General features: G+C 39.4%; 1 protein-coding gene across 1 annotated transcript in view; it reads right to left on the reverse strand.

Moving 5' to 3' along the window:
- Positions 1 to 25,265, reverse strand: part of Magi2 (membrane associated guanylate kinase, WW and PDZ domain containing 2) — a 609,708-nt gene extending 584,443 nt beyond the window's left edge. Inside the window, exon 1 of the mRNA XM_059256447.1 lies at positions 25,153 to 25,265. Coding sequence (XP_059112430.1) covers positions 25,153 to 25,201 — 49 coding nt within the window. The 5' untranslated portion in view covers positions 25,202 to 25,265. The remainder of the gene's footprint in view (positions 1 to 25,152) is intronic.
- Between the last annotated feature and the right edge of the window lie 363 nt (positions 25,266 to 25,628).

Genomic DNA, 25,628 nt, shown 5'->3' on the forward strand with positions numbered 1-25,628 from the left:
GTGGAGAGATGTGTGCTACAGTGAAGCCATTTAGGATACTATTGAACCCATCTAGATAAAAATAATGTAACAAGCACCACCTACACCAGTTGGAAAAACAGGTGAGTGACTGGTCTTCCAGCTAAACTGCCCCCCTCTAAATCCCATGTCCTTCCCCCTCCCATCTCAGCCCCAGCAAGGCAGCTGGGCCCTGCCCCCAACCCTGGTAGAACTCCACTGTTCTGGTAAAGACCCCAGCAGCCAGCCAGCAGGTAAAAGACCTGCAGGTAGGCTGCACCACCACTGCTACCACCCACTGGACTCTGTTCCCACAAGAGCCACTTCACCTCCCAACCACACCTACCCCAGCATCCTCCCTGTTAACAGCCCTCTCTGGCAACATCAACAGACCCTATACGCACAAGCACCACCCACACCAATTGGAAGTACAGAAGCCCCTATAGGCACATGCACCTGCTGTGGATATCACTCTATATAAATAAAGCTGATTGGCCAGTAGCCAGGCAGGAAGTATAGGCAGGACAAGAAGAGAGAATTCTGTGAAAAGGAAGGCTGAGTAAGGAGACACTGCCAGCCGCTGTCATAAGTACCACCATGTAAGATACTGGTAAGCCATGAGCTAAGGTATAGATTTATAGAAATGGGTTAATTTAAGATGTAAGAACTAGATAGCTAGAAGCCTGAGCCACTAGGCCAAACAGTTTATATAATATAAGAGTCTGTGTGTTTAGTTTATAAGTGGGCTGCGGGACTGCCGGGGCTTGGCGGGAGCTGGAGAGAAGCTTGAGAAGCTCTCCAGCTACATGTACCACATGCAACTGTTGGAAGACAACATGGGTAAAACCCAGTGTAAGAATATATTCAACAACATAAAGGACAATATATAGAACCCAGTGGTCCTATAACAGCAACACCTGAATGTCCTAATGCAGATGAAGCAGAAGAAAACAACTTTAAAAAATAACTTCATGAAGAGGATAGAGGCCCTTATAGATGGTATGAGAAATTCCCTTAAAGAAATCGAGAAAAAAGACAAACCAAAAATTGGAAGAAATCAATAAATCTCTTCATGAAAGCCAAGAAAACAAACAGGTAAAGGAAACAGTTCCTGACTTGAAAATAGATAAAAAATAATGCATCAAAACTAAGTTGATGATACAACTAATAAGAAATGGAAGAATTTAAATGTTTGAATATAAGATCAATTGATCCTGATGAAATGAGAATAATGTGAAAGAAAAAGGCATTTATATAATGCCTCTTGGCATTCTACTTTAGGCAACTAGCTGGAAAGGAGTTAGTCACTGAGAAAATGAACACTAGAATATGATATTTCTTCACGACATGGTTTTACTATGTTGCCTAGGCTGATCTCCCATTCATGATTTTTTTTTGCCTCAACCCATTAAATGATGGGATTACAAGCATGTGTCTCCCTGTCTCAGAGTATAATCTTTTAAAGAGAAATGTGTGTAAATTTCCATAGTGAAAGTTTTTTTTTTTTTTCTGTTTTCTTTTCTTCATCTTTTTTTTTTTGGGGGGGAGGGGTTTGTTATTGGAGACAGGGTTTTTCTGTGTAACAGTCCTGGCTGTCCTGGAATTCGCTTTGTAGACCAGGCTGGCCTCAAATTCATTGAGATCTGCCTGCCTCTGCCTCCCAAGTGCTGGTATTAAAGGCATATACCATCCCTGCCTGGTTGTGAAATGTGAAATGTTTTTTAATGACTATGCAGCCAAGGCTCACTGAATGCCCACTAGTTACAACTAACTGTACTAAGATTAAAAATGCAGTGGCTTCCAGGGAGGGTAGGAGCTGTGTGATTCTCTAGGCTATGACAAATGTTACAGAGAAGGTGTGAGAGCTGTTGGCACAGAGAAGCAAGGTTACTGGGTCAGAGCGCAAGAAGGATTTCTTGCTGTGGATATCATTCTGTATAAATAAAATGCTGATTGGCCAGTATCCAGGCAGGAAGTATAGGCAGGACAACCAGAGAAGAGAATTCTGGGAAGTGGAAGGCTGAGGCGGGGAGATGCTGCCAGCCACCGCCATGAGAAGATGTTAAGATACTGGTAAGCCACAAGCCATGTGGCAACTTATAGATTAATAGAAATGGGTTGATTTAAGATATAAGAACAATTAGCAAGAAGCTTGCAATGGCCATACAGTTTATAAGTAATATAAGTCTCTGTGTATTTACTTGGTTGGGTCTGAGCAGCTGTGGGACTGGCAGGTGAGAGAGATTTGTCCTGACCCTGGGCCAGGCAGAACCAGAAAAACTCTCGCTACAAATGGCACCCAACGTGGGGCACGAGTGTCCACCTAAAACCTGAGAAAGATGATTCTAAAACAGAGCTAAAAGAGTTTCCTAGTTGTCTCTCTCAAGTTGGCCACAGCCTGCATGCTTGAGCTACTATATGACAGGTTTGTGGCGTGCACACTTGACCTGCAGTATGGCGAGAATGAGGCATCTACAAGTGGCACATTACGCTGCTGTGTGGTGGATTTAGCCTTTGCTAGTACAAAAAAAAAGTTTCTGGGCTACACAATGCTTTGATAGAACTGCTTCTGATAGTTGATGGTACACATGGCTCCAGACCCAGAGCTGGCTGTAAACTGTACCACCGCCATGTTGGGAAGATGAGGTGGGCAGAGCCAGCAGCCACAGTGGCTGTTTCAGTCTTAGAAATGCTGCAGTTTAAAGCAATAGGTTCACAATAAGACAGATTCAGATGGAATAGTTTACAATGTGTGTAAAATACATGTAGGCTTGAAAAAAAGGAATATATACAGTTATATAAAGAAATACATAGTTTTAAAGAATTAAATCTTTAAAGAGACAGTAAAATTAATATAAAAAATAAGCCACATAAGAGATGGATATCACACAGAGAATCTGGATTGTGTTGTCTTTGGGATTTTTAACTGCAGAAAAACATTTGATCATAAAAGCTGTTGAGTTAAGCCAATTGATATTTTAAAGGTATCTTGACTTCAAAATTTGGATGTAAGAATATGTTGCTTTGGAAAGGAGGCTCTGCTTTTGTTTCCACAGAAAGCCAGAGGCTATGAATTTGTTCCAGATTAAGATACATCAGGTTTGACCAGCCAAAACCCCCTGAAAAGTCTCCAATGACAACATGGCCCAGATGATCCAACATCCAGAACGGTTTCAAGGCAACTGACGATACACCCTTATGGACTACTCCATAATTCTAAAATTTTCTTTGTGTCCCCATAAGATACAGTGCCCCCCTCCAGCAGGAAGTAGTAAGAGAAGCTATGCCCAAATTCCCAAATATACCAAGCTGGCTTTGGAGATGGAATTGGCTCACTCCTTCTCTAAAACCAAACATATTGCTAAAAATAAAATAAAATAAAATAAAGGTTGAGAGATTCTTTTGTCCCATATCAGAAGAGCCCTCTGATGTGGAACAGAGAAAAACCAATATTTTTATTTAAATCAGGTTGATTATAAATGCAATCTCTTTCTAAAGAAAAAAAGATAGTATAAATATGATAGGATGAAAAGGTAGATTATTGAATCTACTTTTAAAGAGCAACTTATTTAAAATGTTTTACATTGCTAAGGATTTTAGTTTATTGATACAAATTTAAAGTTAATTTTGTTATACTGTATATATATTTCTACTCTTGTTTGAGTTATTATCTTTATGTAACTCATTTAGATTGTAATGGATAATTAAGAAATACAGATTAATAATTAGTCTTCTATGATAGTCAAACTTCTAGACACGTTGTTTTCTAGGTATACATAGATATAATTCAATTAGGTAGGTAATCTTCAATTACTTCAAAGACCTACAGAATATGGCATTTAAAATGTTTTAAAAATTTAAACTTTCTGGACAATGAGACATGTCTGCTCCTGGCAGCACCGGATTTACTTCAGAGAGGATGGGCATCGAAGAAACTCTATATGGAATTTATCTTCTTCTTGGCAAAAATAGCCATTTCGGCAAGAAACTGTTCTTGCCTAGACTGCTTGATCAACTGGACATGCAGGACCCATAGGAAGGTGACCACTGAACTTTGCTTGGCAAAATGGTCCTTCAGGTTCCTGCTTCGCAGAGGAAACTGCCAGACATTCTGCAGGACACAGAGAGAAGTGACTGAGAGACTCTAGGCCTGTGGGCTAAAGACAGATGCCCCAACTTTACAAAGGAACATTAGGTGACTGTCTAGGCTGCCAGCTGTCTCTGTTAACTGTCACAAGACTCCCGGAAGTTGCTTGTGTCCTTCTCCTGTTTCTCAGATAATATTATATCCTTTTGAGGTCTTTGATTTAGTTGAAGACTAGATAGATATAATTTTCCTTAGTTATGATAAAAGATAAGTTAGATATGAAACCTTAGACTCACAAATATAGGATAGATAGGATATCTTCTTTAATTGTGCCAAATTTAAATAGACTAGAGATTATGAATAGATTAGATATTGTAAGTGTAATTCTTGCTTGATAATTGTTTTGTTATATGTAATTTTACTACGTGAAAGTTAAAACCTTCCTTTTTGAAAAAAAAAAAAGAGAAGAAAAGGGGAAGTGCTGTGGATATCGCTCTGTATAAATAAAATGCTGATTGGCCAGTAGCCAGGTAGGAAGTATAGGTGGGACAACCAGAGAAGAGAATTCTGGGAAGTGGAAGGCTGACTCAGAGAGACTCTGGCAGCCGCCGCCATGAGAAGATGTTAAGATACCAGTAAGTCACGAGCCACATAGCAACTTATAGATTAATAGAAATGGGTTGATTTAAGATATAAGAACAGTTAGCAAGAAGCCTGCCATGGCCATACAGTTTATAAGTAATATAAGTCTCTGTGTTTACTTGGTTGAGTCTGAGCAACTGTGGGACTGGCAGGTGACAGAGATTTGTCCTGACCCTGGGCCAGGCAGGACCAGTGCTCTGCATGATGACAACATGAGGTAGTATGGGGAACAGACCAAACGAAACACGCTACAGAGGTGGTTAGCAGCTTTAACTGCAAGGATCTGGAGGTGACATGAATTGTGTAAGGAATCAAGGACATTCCTAGGCTTCCAACTTGGACAATTGTGCCAATGGCGACTATATTGAGATTGGGAAACAAAAAGAGGCAAAGTGATTATTTTAGAGATGGTGTGCTTTATTTTGGAGAATTTCAATTTATGTATTTGTAAAAGCAAACCAATATAGAGGCAGTTGAATAAGGATTCCTACCAGGGACTGTATCTAGGTTGGGGATGCTGATTTGGGAACACTTGATGAGTAAACTAAGAGCAGAAAAGAATTAAGACCTTATTTGGATTTTACAGTGAGTATAAACAAGAGTCAGACCTCATGGACAAAGACAATGCAGGAGAGAAATAGAAAGAGAAGAAAGAGGAGAAAGAGGGACTGGCAAAGAGAACATATATATCCCCAAGTCTTTTTGCTTTATCTCAAACAGTACAACTTTTAAAAATATGTTGAGTATTTATTATTGTATGGTAATTTTTGAGATTTTTTTTTCTAAAATGCTCTTGTGCAACCATCCTCTACAATTTCAACTGGTTTACATTTGCTTTCTTGTTCACATATAGATCCATTTTTTTTTCTCTGCATGTGATGGCCTAATTTTGACAAAGAATCCAGGTTTATAGTGTCTGAATTTTATGGCATCAATAAAGTCTTAAAATATATCTGAAGTGACTGCTCTATAAAATTTCCCCTTGTCTTGCACTTTACATGCCCTTGTGTTGTGCTTAACATAACACCCTTGAATTCCTTCTACATTTCTGCCTTCTTTGTTACTTTATTTTTATTTATGTGCACTTTTACTTCCATTAAATAAAAAAGAATATATGAGTTTTAATTTTAAAGTTACTCTCCTTTCTCAATGTTTTTTTATATATTTATAAATGCAGGACAAAATTTCCAAGACCTTGCAAACCCCTGAATACTAATGGAATGATGTTAACAAAAATAACCAAAATAGCATTGCTTTTTGGATCTTTGTCCTTCAGGTACTTCTGGCTATGATGCTGCAGGTGGGTCAGACTGTGGTGATATTGTGTCCCCCAATATATTGTGCATCCTAATATACTTATCTGGGGTCAGAGAACAGAACATCCACTAGATAGACATAGAGACCAGAAAATGATGGCACATACACCTTTAATCCTATCACTTGGAAGGCAGAGATCCATCTGGATCTCTGTGAGTTCAAAGGAACACTGGAAACAGTCAGGCATGGTGACATATACCTTTAATCCCAGGAAGTGATGGCAGGAAACAGAAAGTTATATAAAGCATGAGGACCAGGAACTAGAGGCCTTTTAAGCTTTTAGGCTTTTAGCAGCAGTTCAGCTGATATCCATTTGGGTGAGGGACTAAGAGGCTTCCAGTTTGAGGAAACAGGATCGGCTGAGAAGTTGGTGAGGTGAAGTTAGCTGTGGCTTGTTCTGTTTCTCTGATCTTTCAGAATTTACCCCATACCTGTTTCTGGGTTTTCTATTAATAAGACCATCTAAGGTTTGTGTTACACCAGACATTTTATTTTTTTCAAGTACATTAGCCTATTAATGTGGCGAGGATATTACTAAAAAGGTGGTCACACCTCCTACTCCCCATGTGTAAGAAATTTTGTTAACATGAACTCTAACTAGGGTTCAGTCATGTCATCTCATCTCAGCCAATCAAATTCTTTTGCCAAACACTTTGCAACTGGAGTGATTGGACCAAAGAGGCAGAGAGGGCTTGGCCATCATTGACAACTCAGTGTTGTGATCCATGAGCAGAAACTCAGCTCTGTGATCCCGAGTAGGTTCTGGTTTCCAGGGTTGGATGTGCGAGTGCCTATTAGAGGTTGGATACTTAACAACGTTCTTCCTTTATATAAAATTAGAAGTGAGATAAGCAAGAAAAAGCCAGGCTCTTTGTAAAAACAAACAAACAAACAAAAACAAAACAAAACAATCTATACACTCCACTGTGGGAGCTGTTCTAAACATAAATCAACAGAAAATGCCGTTTCTACCCTATGACTTTAGTATATATTGCCATGCTTGACTTTCCTAAATTAGTCTTTTGAAATGTGGTTTTCTAGGTTTCTTTTGGGTTCTGTGACGTACAAAGTGCCAGTACAGTCTCTTTCTGCTCAGATACTGAAAGATTTGATGCTTTTGGTGCCAAGTATTATGACCTCATTGGTTCCCTGTGGTTTCAGTTGCTGGTGCAGGCATGGTGCACAGTTTCGTGAAAGTTCTGACCACTTGTGCTGGCAGTTCTCACCTCCAGTGTATGCAATCAGCACATCTGAGCCATACCTCTGGCTCAGCTGACTCCCTTCAGCTCTTCATGGTATAAGAACTTTCATTTTTAGATAGAAACCCTGTAGAGGATTTAAAACAACTATGTATTGGCTTTTCTTGAATGCATTTTCTATGTGGACCATTGGACCCATAGCAATAGTCAACAGTCTCAGGGAAGCAACTCCTTTTGTTCAGCTATCACAGGCCACTGAAAACATTCCTAGAGGATCTGGTCTCATACTCAATACAGGCAGTAGTTAACTGGGATATATACTAGGGAGGAATATACTAAGGGTCTATCTTTTATAACATAAAGGGTACTCTCTCATCCTTTTCCCTTTAATTTTGGTGGGGGTAGAGTCAAATTATTTATCTGAAAAAAAAAAAAAAACCATTATCCTGTTGTACGTTCCTGCTCCTCTGTGGCATCTCTTTGCTGCTCAGCTTGCTTTGAGATGTAGTCACTTTGACTACCTGGATGACTATGTGCGTGCGTGTGTATGTGTGTGTGTGTGTATGCATATGTGTATGTGTGTATGTGCACGTGTATGTATGTGTGTGTATGTGCATGTGTTTGTGTATGTGTGTGTGTGTTTAATGGTTTCAACGTTACAAGGGTTTGTGAAGACTGAGTGAGTACCCCTTTCTCACACACTCCTTGTAATAGGACCAGGATCATCGTAAATTCTACAAGGGATTTGTTAACTGCTGTTTTCATCATTTAGTGCTGTCTGTACTTAGTGTCTTAATAATCTCCTTTGAACTTCCCATTTTAATATAAAACCAATCTCTGGGATGCTTATATGAATTTATGATACAAGACTGTTTGTTGGGGGTGATGGCTAAAGACCTATTACACACTTTATAATATGCAATGATAAATTTGTGGAGTATCTTTCTGAAAGCACAGCAGCTTATTGTACTGAACCTAGTGGTCTCAACCGTTTGGTACTTGGGACTACACCTGATCTCTCACTCCTAGTCGACTGGCCTTTGGGAAGGTGGAGATACGGAGTGATTTCTAGGCTGAGAATAAGAGAATGCTGAAGTCGGATTTTGCTGTGTGGACAGAAAGTCATTACTACACTATAGTGCTGTTAGAACTTTAAAGGACATCTGGTCTAGCCACTTTGAAAGGGACACAGATTCAGACAGTCTTGTGCTCTATTTTCTGACCTACAGAACACGGCTTATAGGATGCTAACAATTTGTGCTGGCAACACAGATTCAAGTGGCTTTATTTATTGCAGGGTTGTAATACAGAATTTTTATGGATTTTCAAAGAAAGACACAGTAGACTGTGCTTTATATTTTCTATACTTGTTCAACCACTGAGAATGTCCTCCCTCAAGGAGGGTAGAATTTCACGTGTCTTACATCCTGCTAGGCACATTTTTAAGGAACACTGGTTTAAAATGATGGGAGGTGTGAGCTGGAAGGAAATTATAGATCGCAGAGGCACAACTGGAAGAGCAGAGACTTAACGGCCAGCATCCAAACACAGAAGGAAGAGAAGAGCAAAGATAGGCTTGATATTGGCTGGCAACCTCAAGAGGAAGTGCTTCCTTGTGTCTTGTACTTTTTATCCATGAATGCTGGAAACAATTGCAACTTTGCCAACTTACTCCTTGAGAGACTTCCTTCAAGTTACTAAACAATTTTTAGCTTCAAGCTTATCCTCTATGAAAATATTTGACATAATGCTGTCATTGAAAAAACATGGTGAGAATAGGAGAAAGTGTATGTCAAGTAGCTTTCAGGATTGCTTTTGATGCTCTGGTGGTTTAATTAATATCAGGCTGCCTTTCAGAGCAACTCTGCCAAACGAGCTCTTAGTGCATGTATTGTGACCTTAGCAACTACCTAGTATGGCACTCTGTTTATTATGTCAACAGCTGGGGCTGTTGGAAATCATTTCCTTGTTTCAGGTCACAACATTTTTCTCTGTGTGTTTACTGCTTATCCTTGTTACACTACTCAAGGTCATTCAGAATATATCTCATTCTATCTTATCCAATTTATCAGTTGTTTAAATGTAGGGCATATAATATTGGTACAATTGTGGCATGCTGGCTGTGTAGGTAACCAACCACTTTATGATTGGATATGAAGCCTGCTCCATAGGAGAGATGTCATGTCTAGTACTGCACCTGGTCAAAAGACCATGAGTGAGATCATAAGTCCTAGAGAAAACCTAGTATTTTTTATAGATAAATGATAATGCTGTCAAACTGCCCCCTATGTATTTATTTTTATACCTATAGATTTTCACTTCTCTCTCTCTCTCTCTCTCTCTCTCTCTCTCTCTCTCTCTCTCTCTCTCTCTCTCTCTCTGTCTCTCTCTCTGTCTCTCTCTGTCTCTCTCTCTCTCTCTCTCTCTCTCTCTCTCTCTCTCTCTCTCTCTCTCTCTCTCTCTCTTTCAACTTTGGCTACAGAAAGCTCTTTTGTGAAGTGAGTAGTGGTTCATGTAGAGGACTCTTAGCTGGTCTCCTATCTGTTTACTGCACATATTGGCAGCATTAATTGAACTCAAGGGTTAGTAATAACAAAAAAGAAGAAGACATAATGTTGGGAGGGATGTGGAGTCAAGGACAATACAAAGAAGTACAAGGACATATTGGTAGATGAATATGAGTAAATATATTATATGAATATAAGTAGCTATGAGTGCTACTGTGGACAAATCATTTATATAAACCTCCTCCCATTCGAAGTTTAGGGACCATAATGGAAGGGGAGAAGGAAATAATGTAACAGCTGGAGGGTGAGGAGGAGAGTCGGGAAATGCTAGCTTATAGAAATAGCATGTGTATTGTGTGTGCCAACTCAGTAGCTGTGGTAGCCTGCAGAAAATTGGCACAAAACCAACATGTCAAAGTTACTCCTGGTCCCCACCCTTTGCACTCTTTGGTGGAGGAGCTCTTGGCAGCTGATAGCTGCTGAGGAAGAGTCACTGTCCTTTGCCAGGTAGATTGCCCATGTCCCAGTGAGTGGCCTCATTCTCATTCACGGAATATATTGGTAGCATTAACTGGAGTAATGGGTTATTAATAATAATAATAAAGAGGCCATAGAGTTGGGAGGAAAATGAAGGGCAAGAAAATAATGGGAGGTACTAGTGAATAAAAATGTCAAAATAGATTACATAAGCACATGAAATTTTCAAAAAATAAATAAAAATATTATTATAAACAGGACATATATTCTGAGAAGGTCTCTTACTATAGCACCAAGCTCACAAGTCTAATACTAGCATTTGAACTTATAATTCCTAGGCCTCTGTTACATGCTTGAACAAATGTCTATGGCTTCTAAGCTCCAAGCCGATACCTTGATTCATTAAAGCACCACGGCTTTGGGTGTCTGTGCTCTGCATTAGGGTATTACGATACCTTTTCAAAGTTGCTGTTGCAGATTAGGACAATGTCGTGATGGACACTAGGACAGCTTAATTGATGTCAAACAGATCAGAAAGTTCTCGAGCTCTTCCGTTAAACTGCCTTATTTGGAACCAGGAATTTGGTTGTATTTTTGCTCCTTCAAGTGCCAGCAGCTCATAGGCTTGGAAGGGAACCCACAGAACAAAAGGAATAGCAAATAACCACTGTGCGGACTGAGTCTGTGCTTTCTTATGCAAGGACTGGCACCATCCGCCATTGCTCAGGGAATCCAACAGCACAGCTACCCCCAAATGTCTTCTCTTCATAATCTTGACTTCAGCTTCTAGTTAGTCCTGTCACTCAGTGTTTTCATGGTCACATTTAACATATTCCTGCTTTTCCAGAGTCGTGACAAATATTCTGGTATTTTGAAGCAGTCATGATACATTCATTCACTGATGGAAATGCTTGTACTCTCCTAAAGATTTACATGTTAATAGTTTTTTTCCTGAAGAAATATGGCATTGTGATGAATTTTTCCTTAATCCAATTATATAAAATTTAAGTAAAACATATAATGTAAAGTCATTGAGTAAGAAACTATAGTAAGGAATAAAAAGAATATATTCAATAATTAATAGTTCTTGAGTCCTTTAATATAAGAACTTGGAAGAACATGCCAAAAAAATAAGAAGGGGTAGCAATTTGTATATGATATAATTAAACCAGTAATAATGTTAAGGGTATCTACAGCATACAAAACAAGAATACAACAATAATACCCAGAGTGTGGCCAGCTGAGTTACATGAGGGTGTCCTCTAAGTGGTGGTAATTCAGAAATGAATGACCTTTAAATTGGAGAAGAAAACTCTCTCCTACTCAGATATGACTTTTTATTCATCACACCAGCCTCCTACTTATTACTAAAAATATCTGCTTAGTAGAGGGAGAGTAATTTCAGTGTTCTTGAACTACTAAGGCTACAATAGCCTTCACTAAATGGTAAATAAAATTAGATAAAACACTAATTGAAAAGACTAATCCAATTCATACTAACTTCAGGCAAGGAAGGCAACTGCGTGGGATCTATCTGTTGTGGGGGAGTTTCCAGAATGTGCTGTTGGATTTAATAAGTAACAAAGAAAGCCACACTACATTATGTTCCTGAGCATGAAACACACCAAAAACCATAACTTCTGGTTGAAGAAAGTATTGATAGACTTGCCTATTCCCACGATGGCACCTTCTCCCTTCAAAACAGAGAAATCGTTGTAGTTAAATCTCCTCACTGTTGTCTCGTGGGTACATTTGAAAGTGTCTCTACGATGTTCACTATCATTTCCTATAACCTTATGAGAAAATATATTGAAATGTAATATCCATAACAAGAAATAAGACAAACTTGGGTATTCAATGCAGCATAATGCAACACAGGAAGCTCTGTGGGATGTGAAGTAATTAATTGTACAGCACAGAATCACATGGGGCTCTCCATTCTTAGGAGAAAGCAAAGGATAATGAAAACAAGAATAAAGAAAAATGATGCCAGTGAACCTGTGACAGACTCAAAATATTAGAAAGTTCAGTAGAAAGAAAAGTCCCTAGAGGGTGAGAGTAAAAATCTAAGAGGTGTAAATTTTTTTTTAAAGATTTAAAAGTGTATTGAATTGATAGGTTTGCAGAGTTGACTCCAAAGTTAAGAGTACCTGATGCTTTTCTAGAGGACACAAGCAGCAGCCACATTGGGCAGCTCTCAAGAGTCTGCAGCACCAGCTCCAAGGTATTCCATGCCTGTAGCCTATGTGGACACACACACACACACACACACACACACACACACACACACACACACAAGAAAGTGTATTGCAATCAATTTTATTGAGAAGGCAGGCTCATGACCATGAATGAAATATTCCTGAATAAAACTGTTTCTCTGACTTGCTGAAAATATTTTGTTTCTAAAGTGAGTGCATGAAACACACTGCATATGTGAATTTTTCAGGAAAATATGTCAACATAGTTAGGTACTATTTATTTTCCAGCCAAAAACAGAGGCATTGAGGAAAATGATCTGCATCTCTCATTCCCAGGAACCCCAGGGGATAGCAGGTATTCAAAGAGTCAAAATGATGAGATTAAAAACAGAATGAGTGAATTGGTGATTTTTCCCTTTATCAATATATTGTTTATTTTTTACAATTCAGTAATACACCAGTAGTTTGAAGCATCTACTTTAAATCTAGCACATTAATCAGTTGTTCTTCAGATATTCCACACAGAATTTGTGACTAAAAATATGACGGATATCAGTGGTATAAAAGAAAATGCAGTTTTCAGTTCATTATAATTGATGACTAGTAATTTTCCTTAAATATGTTTGTACATGCTTAGAACATTGGTTCTCAGCCTGTGGGTAGTGACTCCTTTGAGGGGTCGAACATCCCTTTCACGAAGGTTGCCTAAGACCATCTGCATATCAGGTATTTATGTAACAATTCATAACAGTAGCAACATTACAGTAATGAAGTAGCAACAGAAATAATTTTATGGTGGGGATCACCACAACATGAGCAACTGTATTAAAGGATCACAGCATTAGGAAAGATGAGAACCACTGGCTTAGAATGCTGAGAACATATTAAGAACACTGTGTTTATTGCACTTATAAATTAATTGCTTAGATAATTTAATAAAGTAGTATGTGAATATAAGTTTAAATATATAACATAAATTGCTTCTAGACAGAACATAGTAGAGATAATTTGTACTGAGAGGTACTTCCCATTAGCCTGGCTCTCCCCACAGAGAGAGTCATCTATTTGGGTGGTGAGCCCTGCTCATATGCTTCAGAAATTCAAGCTTGTACACTTTAATCTTTGAAGATAACTGTTCTTATCTGTATTACCTTTCTACACATGACCCACCCTTCTCTGGACAACTGCCAGTCATGAGGAGAATCAGCAGCTGTGCTGTGCTGCATTCCTCTATTGTTTCTGGCAGGTGGAGGTGTGATCCCACTCATCAGTGACTCCGGAGGATACACATTTTGCCTTTCTTCCTATGAATCTTGTGTTTTCACCCTTCTTCTCATTGTTAGACTGATAATGTGCCTGAAACTAGATCATGGAACACCTTCTCCTCACACATACCAATTCACAAACTCTCATCTAAAAGTGAGACCCTCAAGAAATCGAGAAGGAATGTGAGAGAAATGTAGAGAATACTTAATGTAGTCCATAAATATCATTTGTAAAGTAGGATGCTGCCCTAGAAGACAGGAATGTCAGCAACTGTCCTGCTGCAACCCGATGCACTTCACCCTCAGTAGAATAATACTTGCTCATCCAGGAAAGCCAGGCATCTGTATTGGAAATTTTTTCACTCCAGATTTGACTGAGATGGTTGGTGTCATATTTAGAGAGTAGGGCAGAAACAGGAAGTGTTGAATCCACTCAGCAGTGATCCTGAGGGATCTTGTAGAGAAAACTGTTGACCCTGTGATCTTATTTTCAACTGGTTGCTATATATATATATAATTCATAATGTAATATATAAACAGCTAAAAACATAAACTAAAACTATGACATATTTATTATGAACGTTCTTATTCATTTTTGTCCACTTAGGGAACCAATATAGAGGGCTTGAAAGTAGTGATCCAGTCAGCAGAGGCAAATCAATTCTGTTTGCGAACACAGTCGACAGAACAGTTATTATAGTTATAAATGAGCTATTATTTGGTGGATAACAGGCAGGTTCAACATATCTTATGCTGTATCAGTGGTGGCAATGAGTTGCCAAAATAGCTGAAACATTCAAAACTTCAGCAAGGAAAAGCTTTCATACATTGTGAATCTTCTTTAACAACTTTTTTTTTCAACACAGGCAGCAGGAGATTCTCAAATTTTTAAAATAACACCACTCTGTCTGTCTGTCTGTCTGTTTGTCTGTTTTGTAGCATAATCAACAGAGGCCTTAAAGTTTCTGATTGTGGTTTTGTGAACCATCTGAATAAAAGTTTCATTTAACAAGATCTTTTGTAAAAACAACTCCATCTATTACATCTATTACAACTTTGCTGGAAATTGAGATTAATGATCTCTTCAAACAATGTATTTGATTAGGCAATGAAAACCAATGGGCTGACTTTTCCCTTATATTTGAAGATATTTACCTCTACCCCCACCAAAAGAAGAAGATGTGAGGTTAATCAATTTCTAGTCTCCTCTGTTCCTGAGATTGTAAGTATAAAAGATATAAAGAAAGAATCTCTCGGGAGCTTTTCTTTTTCAGATTTAAAATTCAATTCCAAAAGTTACTTTTGCAGAGCTGGAAGTTAGCTTAACACTGTCCAATGATTGGTTGTGTAGAATATGCCTTTGAAAAATGTTGGCAGAAAAGGAATCGTAGACTCAGTCTGAGAATGACTAAATAAAACCTTTGCTTTGGGGAATAGCTGTGTCAAACCCAAGAGATACTGAGCATCACTCTGAAGAGGATACATCAGAGAAACATGTTCTCAAGTAAAAGATTACTGTCATCAATGTCACCAAGGTTCTTGGGAGATGCTTTTGTGTAGAATGAGGAAACTTAGTCTCTTTGAAAGTTAGATCCAGAGAAAACATTGTAGTATTTATTTACAATAGCAAAGAAAGAAATTAAAATTATGGCATACTTGTAGCTAGAGTTTTCCTGCCTGGCCCACAGTCAGGACAAATCTCTCTCACCCACCAGTCCCACAGCCATTCAGACCCGACCAAGTAAACACAGAGACTTACATTGGTTACAAACTGTATGGCAATGGCAGGCTTCTTGCTAACTGTTCTTATATCTTAAATTAATCCATTTCCATTAATCTATACCTTGCCACATGGCTCATGGCTTACCGGGATCTTCACATGTGGCTTGTCATGGTGGCGGCTGGCAGTGTCTCTCTCACCCAGCTTCCTGTTCTCTCAATTCTCCTCTCTGTTAGTCCCGCCTATACTTCCTGCCTGGCCACTGGCCAATCAGCGATTTATTTATTGACCAATCAGCAACACATTTGACATACAGACCATCCCACAGCACTTCCCCTTTTCTTTTCGTAAAAAGGAAGGTTTTAACCTTTACACATCTCTAAAGTCAGCTTGGTATATTTGGGAATTTGGGCGTAGCTTCTTTTATTACTTCCTGCTGGAGGGGGGCGCTGTATCTTATGGGGACACAAAAAATATTTTAGGATTATGGAGTAGTCCATGAGGGTGTATCATCTGAGCCAGTTGCCTTGAAACAGTTCTGGATGTTGGGTCATCTGGGCCATGGTGTCATCGGAGACCTTTCAGGTGGTCTTGGCTGGTCAAACCTGAGTCAGAGATTTGTCCTGACTGTGGGCCAGTCAGGAAAACTCTAGCTACAAATGGCGCCCAACGTGGTGGCAAGAGTTTCCACCTAAAAACTGAGAAAAAAGTTTCTAAAACGGAGCTGAAAACAGCTTCCTAATTGTCTTTCTCAAATGAGTGGCAGCTGCTGGTTTGAGCTACTGGCGGGTTCCTAGCGTGTGTGCTCGACCTGCCGCCATATGGCAGGAATGAGGCCTCTGCAATTGGCACATTAAGCTGTGTGGATTTAGCCTTTGCTAGTATAAAACAAAAAAAGAGGTTTCTGGGCTACACGCTGCTTTGATAGAAGCATAGACCCACTATTTCTGAGAGTTGATGGCTCCCAGAGCTGGCGGAGAACGTACCACCGCCATGCTGGGAAGTTGAAGTGGGCGGAGCCAGCAGCCATAGCACCAGCGCCATTTCAGGCTTAGAAGGCTGCAGTTTAAAGCAATAGGCTCACGCTAATATAAAAAAATAAGCCACGTAAAGATGACTACCACACAGAGAATCTGGATTATGTTCTCTTTGATATTTGTAACTAAAGAAAAACATTTGATTACAAAAGCTGTTGAGTTATGCCAAAATGTATATTTTAAAGGTACCTTGACTTCAAAATTTGGATGTAAGGATATGTTGCTTTGGAAAGGAGGCTCTGCTTTTGTTTCCACAGAAAGCCAGAGGCTATGGATTTGTTCCAGATTAAGATACATCAGGTTTGACCAGCCAAGACCACCTGAAAGGTCTCCGATGACACCGTGGCCCAGATGACCCAACATCCAGAACTGTTTCAAGGCAACTGGCTCAGATGATACACCCTCATGGACTACTCCATAATCCTAAAATATTCTTTGTGTCCCCATAAGATACAGCCCCCCCCCCTCCAGTAGGAAGTAGTAAGAGAAGCTATGCCCCAATTCCCAAATATACCAAGCTGACTTTAGAGATGTGTAAAGGTTAAAACCTTCCTTTTTACGAAAAGAAAAGGGGAAGTGCTGTGGGATGGTCTGTATGTCAAATGTGTTGCTGATTGGTCAATAAATAAATCGCTGATTGGCCAGTGGCCAGGCAGGAAGTATAGGCGGGACTAACAGAGAGGAGAATTGAGAGAACAGGAAGCTGGGTGAGAGAGACACTGCCAGCCGCCACCATGACAAGCCACATGTGAAGATCCCAGTAAGCCATGAGCCATGTGGCAAGGTATAGATTAATAGAAATGGATTAATTTAAGCTGTAAGAACAGTTAGCAAGAAGCCTGCCATTGCCATACAGTTTGTAACCAATGTAAGTCTCTGTGTTTACTTGGTTGGGTCTGAGTGGCTGTGGGACTGGTGGGTGAGAGAGATTTGTCCTGACTGTGGGCCAGGCAGGAAAACTCTATCTACACATACTTAACTTATGACAAAAGCTTTTATCATTTTTGTCCACTTAAGGAACTAGTTTAGAGTGTTTGAAATTAGTGATCCAATCAGCAGAGGCAAATTTGTTCTGTTTGTGAACAAAGTGGAGAGAAATGAATTTTAAATTCATATGCTTTTCTTAATTCAATATGATAACAATTTTTCTGTGTAATTCTCAAATTGTGTTAGATAAAAGTGAGATGGGGGTATATATAAGAGCTGAAAATTGTCATGATTGAAAATATGCCCTTGAAGGAAAACATCATGGTTTCTTTCCTTTTTTTCTTTTTTTTTTCTTCTTCAGTTTTTTGGTTTTTTCGAGACAGGGTTTCTCTGTGTAGTTTTGGTGCCTGTCCTGGATCTCCCTTTGTAGACCAGGCTGGCCTCGAACTCACAGAGAGATCTGCCTGCCTCTGCCTCCCAAGTTCTACCACACCTACATGTGCCACCACTGCCCTGCGAACGTCATGGTTTCTAAACCCTTGATTTCACCTAATGTTATTATAGATTGTGAGATCCATGATGAACGTTCATGGGACCATTAACAAAGTATTCCCCAAAGGCTGTTTCTGCTTATTTCTGCTACAGCTAAATGACAGCCATGAAGACTTAGTAGTTTACTTATTGGTGTACATGTTTAGGTGACATAAAAAGACTAATTTCATCTCCTGCAATTTCAATAATTCAGTTAAATATAAAGTTCATATGATTATAATGAATCTGTCAATTATTTCTTAAGTAATTTCTTTCAGTTAATTTTGGTGAGACACATGATTAGAAATTCACATTGCATATTTTGAGGACTCTGGGCTTACAAGCACCAAAAAGAAAAGGAGAATTTTGTTACTTTTTTTTCTGCTCAGCACTTTTAGCTTTATTATTTAGGAGGAAAGCTAAACTACGACATCTCTTTCAATACCACTGAAGACAATTCTATCATTTCCCCCTCCCAAAAGCAAATAACAACAACAACAACTATCTAAACAAGCACCCAGCATTGTAAGATCACAAGGGGAACAAGGAGCTCACCCCTCTTACGCGAGATAAGAGAGCTTTGTGAATACATGTTCAGTGATCCTTAAATGTATGCTAAAATTTCTGAGATAGAATCATTAGCAAAAGGTATGTTGTCCAAAAAAGAAAAATTAAAAAAAAAAAACCCTGTTAGACTTGAACATGCAAGAACAGCTAGCCCACTTTGTCAGCAAAATCCAAAAATCTACTCCTATGATCAAGGTTATTACTAATATTGTAAAATTTTTCTCCTGTAACAGGTCACAAGAGAAAAAGGAAATGTAAAGTTTAACTTCATTTTGGTTTCCTGGAATGACAAAATCCTCAGCACCAATTTAAGCACTAAGAAGGAGCTATTGTTTACAATACCAGAGACTGAAATTTTGACAGACAGAGGAAATGGCTTTCCTCTATTATCTATGGCTTTTGTAATGATTTTCTTTGACTACCTCTATTCCAGTGCTATCTGGATTGAGATTAGAGACCCAGGATTTCAAGAGCAACACCAAGGTCAAGCTAAAAACAAAACTCAGATTTTGACTTTAGACAGCAGAATAAATCATATTTGTATAAAGTTTATTCATTTTTCTTTCATTGTACTTGGATCCTTTTCCTACAATAATCTATTCGATATTTATATTTTTATAAAATTCAGAAAGTATAGCTCTTATTAATGTAAATATGTGAAAAATTGGAAATCTAAAGTGTTATTCTTAAATTACTTTAAAAAGTACATATGTTGTTTACAATAAACTAAAATTCATCTATAGGTTGTCTTCCATGACTAGGTAAAACTACAGTGTTAAGGTGGAGATAAATATTGTATTTGTACTTGATTTGGGCCAATACTCCCATAATCTTCTTTACTCTATTTGATACTTTTAAAATTTCATAAAATCTTTATGGTAGGGAAGACATGGCATATGACAAGTGCAGGAGCAGGAAGTTGGCTGATGACATTTCTGTCCACACACAGGAAGGAGGAAATGTGGAGCTGGAGGTAGAGGGGAAGGGGAAGACAGAAATATAGAGAAACAGACAGGCAGACAGACAGACACACACACAGACACAGACACACAGACACACACAGACACACACACACACACACACACACAGAGACAATGAGAGAGAGAGAGACACAGACACAGACACACAGACACACACACACAGACACAGAGACAAGGAGAGAGAGAGGGAGAGAGAGAGAGAGAGAGAGAGAGAGAGAGAGAGAGAGAGAGAGAGAGAGAGCGCCTCAAAGCCCACCTCTCAGGGTCATACTTCCTCTAACAAGGCTCTACCTACCAAAGGTTCCATAACTGCCCAGTGTGACCAAAGCGGGGAACAAGTGTTTAATTATATGAACCTATGGGTGACATTGTTAATTCAAACCACTTCAGGTAGTTTTGTAAATGGGCTAATATGGTGGTATTTTAATTGTACTGAAATGTGATTTTAATCATATGTTAATAAATAAAGTTGCCCCGGGGGTCAGAGCTATTAGAGCCATAGCAAGAGCGTGGCGGTGGTGGCGCACGCCTTTAATCCCAGCACTTGGTAGACAGAGCTAGGTAGATCTCTGTGTGTAAAAGGATACATCCAGCATTGGAGACACACATCTTTAATCTCAATACCAACCACAGAAGACCTGGAAGTCTCTACAGACAGGCAATGACGAGGCAGTCACGTGTTTGGGTTTACAACCAATGAGAAGGCAGAACAGCTAGACTATATAAAGGCATACACACAGGAAGTAGGTCCCTTTTGGAGAGCTCTCTTGGATGAAGTGGATCGCTGAAGCAGGAAGGGTGAGGGTCTTAGCTCTGACCTCTTGGCTTTCTTCTCTGAATTGGCTCTGTGTTTCTTATTTAATAAGACGGTTGGTTACATCTACAGGCTAATGTCTATTTAAAAGAAACATTTAAATTTATGACCACTAATCTCTTCTATAGTTTTAAAATTGCTTTGTTGTATTTGAATATAAAAAAAGAAAAATATAATAATGGATGATACAATGGAAAGGTTGCTGTGGAAAGGATAAGATGATCTCAGGGCATGAATTAAGTAAAAGTCAGTCTAGGCAAAGCTCAGGAGACAAGTGGCTTGTTGATGTGACATTCAAAACACTAGCTGGGGCAGAGAACTGATAAGACTGAGGAGTGAGACTATGGATATAGCATCCCAGACAAGCAGAAGAAGAGGAAGGAACAGGAGTCATTGTTCATAGTTCTGGGCAGCTGAGCATTTGGACAGTTACCAAAGGCTGGGCTTCATTTGATGAGTGGATGGAACCAGAAAGCAGTATACAGAGTGAGGAAATGCAGACCAGAAAAACAAATGCCATATGCTTTCTTCCATCTGTGGATCCAGCTCCAAAGCTTTGGATGTGAGTGTATAACCTGTAGTAACCAGAAGAGTAAAAGGGGACTGTGGGGGAAGAGGGATATTAGGAACTCTGGATAGTGGAAAGTAGCACACAGGCAATATGAAGTGGGAAGGGGACAACAGAAGAAGGGGACTTCTCTGGGAGAGGAGTGAGGAGAATATAAAGAGAGAGATAGGGAGGTAGGATAAACAACACTGAGATGCTTGAAAAACCCATTGGGAAACATTATCATATACCATGTATTTTTAGTAAACATTATTACCCACTGTAGGTATGAGCAACCTCCCTTCAGGCTGTTGATCAAGGACTCAGAAAGTTTCCAAAAGAATATAGGCTATTGCTGGAGCCTTTGATTGTCTCCTAAAACATAAGAGTCCTTCGTTAGAGTATCTTTAGAGTGTTAAACTACACCCAAAAGGTCACAGCCAATTGGAAGTGAATTTAATTCCAAGAAAGTCATCTTCTTTTATCCAAAATGTTCTATGGCTTGTGTTTCATAGGAAGCTTATACCTTAAGTTCTTATTATAGTTTTCCTAGCATTCTTTATGATATGACAAGTCTCATGGCTGGGCTTTCTTTCATTAATCAGTATTGTATTATTAGCAACTTATTGGTGCAAGAAATCAAATTAATCATGAACTTGATTGAATATGAAAAGTAACAAGCATGTCATCCAAGCCTTGGAAAAGGCCTCTTCACTAACATTTCGTAGCCAGCCTCACTCACGCCTCCCTGGCCATTTACCTGCAGGGCCAGTCAGCACCTGTTCTGTGGTAAACTGAAATGACCGTTCAGGCAGGTATGAATAGAAAAAGAACAAAGGCTTTAAGAATCGATGACAGTTTGCTGGAGCATGTGGTATAGCTGAGGACACTACCACAACACACTGATACTTTCCTTTTTGGCTTCAAACAGTAGCAGAGCTGTTCTGTGGAGCACAATGCTTGACCAAATTCTCCAAAGGGAGAATTATAATTTAGGAGAGACTTTTTGATGTCTGATCAATAAAATAACAGACAGACTCCCTTTTGGTTATATCTATCCACCAGGATTAAATTGGAATTAACAATGAAATAAAAGTTTGTCTATGAAAATCGCTTAAATGACTACATCTTTTTTCTCACAGGTGTCTCACAGGTGGGCATTTCCTGTTATAAGACCGAGTGGCCCAGTAAAGAAGCACAGAAACACGAGAAATGGCTTTTCTCAATAATGAGCAGCTAAGCCAGGCAGCATACAGGGGACCTCTTCGATCTTTGCTAATAACAAGGAAGGCAGCTCCTTCCTATCATCAGGACAGAGGATGAAGCAGATTGCACAGCTAATGGGAGAACCCGTTCCTCTTCCCACTCATGAGTGGGCAGGCTGCGGAGACTTGCAGATTGCAGTTCGGGAGCACTTTTCATTAAGAATCCCACATAGTTACGAGAAAGTCCACGACCTTAATGCCGAGAACAACTCAGCATTTTCTTTGGTGTACTCACAGAACACTGAAGATGGCTTTTCTAGTCTGACCAAGACTGAGAAGACAGGAGGAAGCAAAGCAAGGTGGAATAGAACAACAGTCCAGACACTGCAGAGGAGATGGTCGGGGATCTGGAGACATGGGAGGTTTAGTGGAGAAACCTTGAAACCATAGGAAAGACTGCTAGTGCAAAAGTTCAACACAGCACAGCTCTCAGGTCGTTCCCGTCCACTTGAGTAATGCAGAGGGTCCCCTGTAAACTCCGAGAGTGCCAACAACCGAAAGGGCATCCCACGCTGTCCTCAACAAGGGTCAGTGAGTAGAGTCTCTAGGTTAGACCAGTATCAAAGGAATGCAACCAAAGCTAAAAGATCCCAAGGTTTGAGAATGTTCTCTAGGTGTCTATCTGGGTAGTTACGTTATCGAGCAAAAGAGTTTTGCATTTATTTATCCAGGTACACAATGTTAAACAGGACATCTATGACAAAGTCCTCTGTGAAAACCTGGTTTACGGTTCAGTAATCGGTTCCATATACACTGGAGTCTCTGCAGTGATTAGCAAGTTGTACCAAACCTTCAAACTATACCCAGTTCTGAAAAGACACCTAAAAATAGCCAGGAACAATCACCCTTTCGCAAGGCTTCAGTATATTGGGACAGATTTTTTTTTTCTCAAGACTTACTTGGGGCCTAAAACATAATCTAAAGTATATTTTAAGTTACTGATGTAAAATTTCATGGCATCTATTTTACCACAAGAACAACAGATTTAAAGTGAATATATGGTCTATTCAATCTGGATAACTAGTCTGTTGCATTGACAAAACGTTGTATCATTCATCACATTCTTGGAAAGATCTTGTATGATCCTGGTTCTTTACTATATAAATGTGGTATGTAAATAAGGATATAAAATGCAATACATCACAATTAGAATGCATACAAACTAATTAATGTTATTATCACATAGCCCCAAGGAAATAGTCTATATAATCCAATGTTCATTTCCTCTGACTTATTTGATATAATTATTTTCTGACTTACAGAGAAATCACTTTACATCAGTGACTTGAAGCAACCTTATATTATTAAAATTTATTTATTTAAAATGTTTTAAACCAATCTTTATTATCTGTTTATTATGACTAATGCATTAAATCATTTTCTAGATATTCTTAGCTAGTTCCTGTAAGTGTAGCGTAAGTAACAGTCTCTGTTCTCATTTAGGCAAAGTTTTCAGCCTAAATTGTCTTAAGAAAACTAAATAATGGAAGAGATTTTAATGTCTCGAACAACCTCACAATAGCAAGGTTTTTTTCTCTCTTTTTTTATTTATTAATTAAATTTTTTCACTTATTTTACATCCTGGCCTCAGTTTCCCCTCCTCCCTCCTCTCCTCAGGTTTCCTCCCTTCCTTGGCTCCCTCTTCCCCCACCCACTCCTCCTCTGTCTCCCTTCAGAAAGTGGCAGGCCTCTCATGGGTGTCAACAAAGCATGGCACATCAAGATGAAGCAGGACCAAGCTCCTCCCCCTGCATCAAGGCTGGGCAAGGTAACCCAGCAGGAGGAACAGGTTCCCAAAAGCCAGCTCAAGCACCAGGGACAGGTCTTGATCCCACTGCTAGGGGCCCCACAAACAGACCAAGGTACACAACTGTCACACACATGCAGAGGGCCTAAGTCAGTCCCATGCAGGTTCCCTAGCTGTCAGAGCCCAACTCAGCTGTCTCTCTGGGTTCCCCTGTCATGACCTGACCCCTGGCTCCTACAATCCCTACTCCTACTCTTCAACAGGGAATTTGGCCCAGTGCTTGCCTGTGAATCTCTGCACCTGCTTCCATCAGTTACTGGAAGAAGGCTCTCTGAACCATATCTCAAAGAAAGTAAAGGAGGAAGTACACAGCCACTGATCACATGACAACCTAGATTCTTTAGTGATGATTGGTGGAACTCAGTTGTAAGATGGGCTAAGCAACCATACATATACTACAAGTTTTGCTATTATTATTGAACAATATTAGCTGAAGCAAAGTAAAACTGGTTTCATCTCCTGCCTGGATAATAAGGCACTTTAAACATGTAACAATGAAGAATGAAATATATTTACGCTTTTATGTTAGTTAAAAATATTATTGTACTATGCCCAACATAAAGCTTCATCAAACATAAACTAGATGAATGTAAACATGCATGTACAAATATGACCATATCAACATACTATTTACTTCTGTTTTTCAAAGCTATCATCATTATCTTTTTTATAAATAAAAAAAACTAAGTTTCACCAATGCAACTTATTTACAGAGGAAAGGTAAGGAGTTGGTTTTGGAACTGAGGCACATTCTGGCTTATGTTTCAATGTCCTCTGCAGTGAGACATCTTTCTAGGATTCTGTTTGGGTTTTAGTCTTTGTTCGTATTTAACTCAAGCACACATGGAGACTTGCATCTGCAGTAGAACTTAGAATTCACCTACAGATCATACTTTCCTATCTCATGATTTTGCATGGAAGGTAAGTGAGGACCTGGGAAGTACAGCCACACAAGAAAGCAAAACACACGGTGACAGACTGGAACTCTACCCTGACGTCTTTTGGATGCCACCAAAGCACATTGTCTCTGGATGAGCACAGCTGAGCCTCTGGAAGCAATCACAGGGTTATGCCGCTGAGTTGATAGATGCGTGTTTCTCTTAGCACTTATGAGTAGAATTAGTTCAAATATGTCTTAACATGTTTTTGAAATTATTTGATTAAAGCCCTCCAGCCCAAATCAGCAGTGTATCTGTGACCCGTTGTCCTGACGCTCTTCAGGCACACGATATAATAAGCACCGAATTTTACTGAGACACTGTACTTACCTTCATAGGTCCCACTTTCAAGGAGAGCACCACTTTTCTCCAATTCCATAAAATCCTCAACGGTTATGAAAATGTAGTCCACTCCAGGGACCTCCCCCTCCTTATGTGGCCTTGTGGTGCCTGGGTAGGAAGAATTAAAACAAAAGAAACCATCTAAGGCTCGTGTTGCTGAACTTTAGAAATACCACCATACTTTTGAATATTCAATACCACTAGTTTGTTCACCCTGTGGGGCTGGCAGTTTGCATGTGTCCTTCTGTTTGTTTGGCAACAGCAAACAAAAGTGGGGGGAGATCAAAGTCAACGGACAAAGCATTGTTTTCATTGAGCTCACAGAGTTCACTGCCCTGGAATGTGGCTGAACAGATTCCCTTCAGTGAGAACTGCAGACCATTGTGCCCATTTGAAGAGGTGGGTTGAATACTGGGCCAGGAGTCTACATGCTGAGGAATTTACATGCTTCACTCCCATGAACG

The sequence above is a fragment of the Peromyscus eremicus genome, chromosome 3 (assembly GCF_949786415.1).
Source record: "Peromyscus eremicus chromosome 3, PerEre_H2_v1, whole genome shotgun sequence".
NCBI lineage: Eukaryota > Metazoa > Chordata > Mammalia > Rodentia > Cricetidae > Peromyscus > Peromyscus eremicus.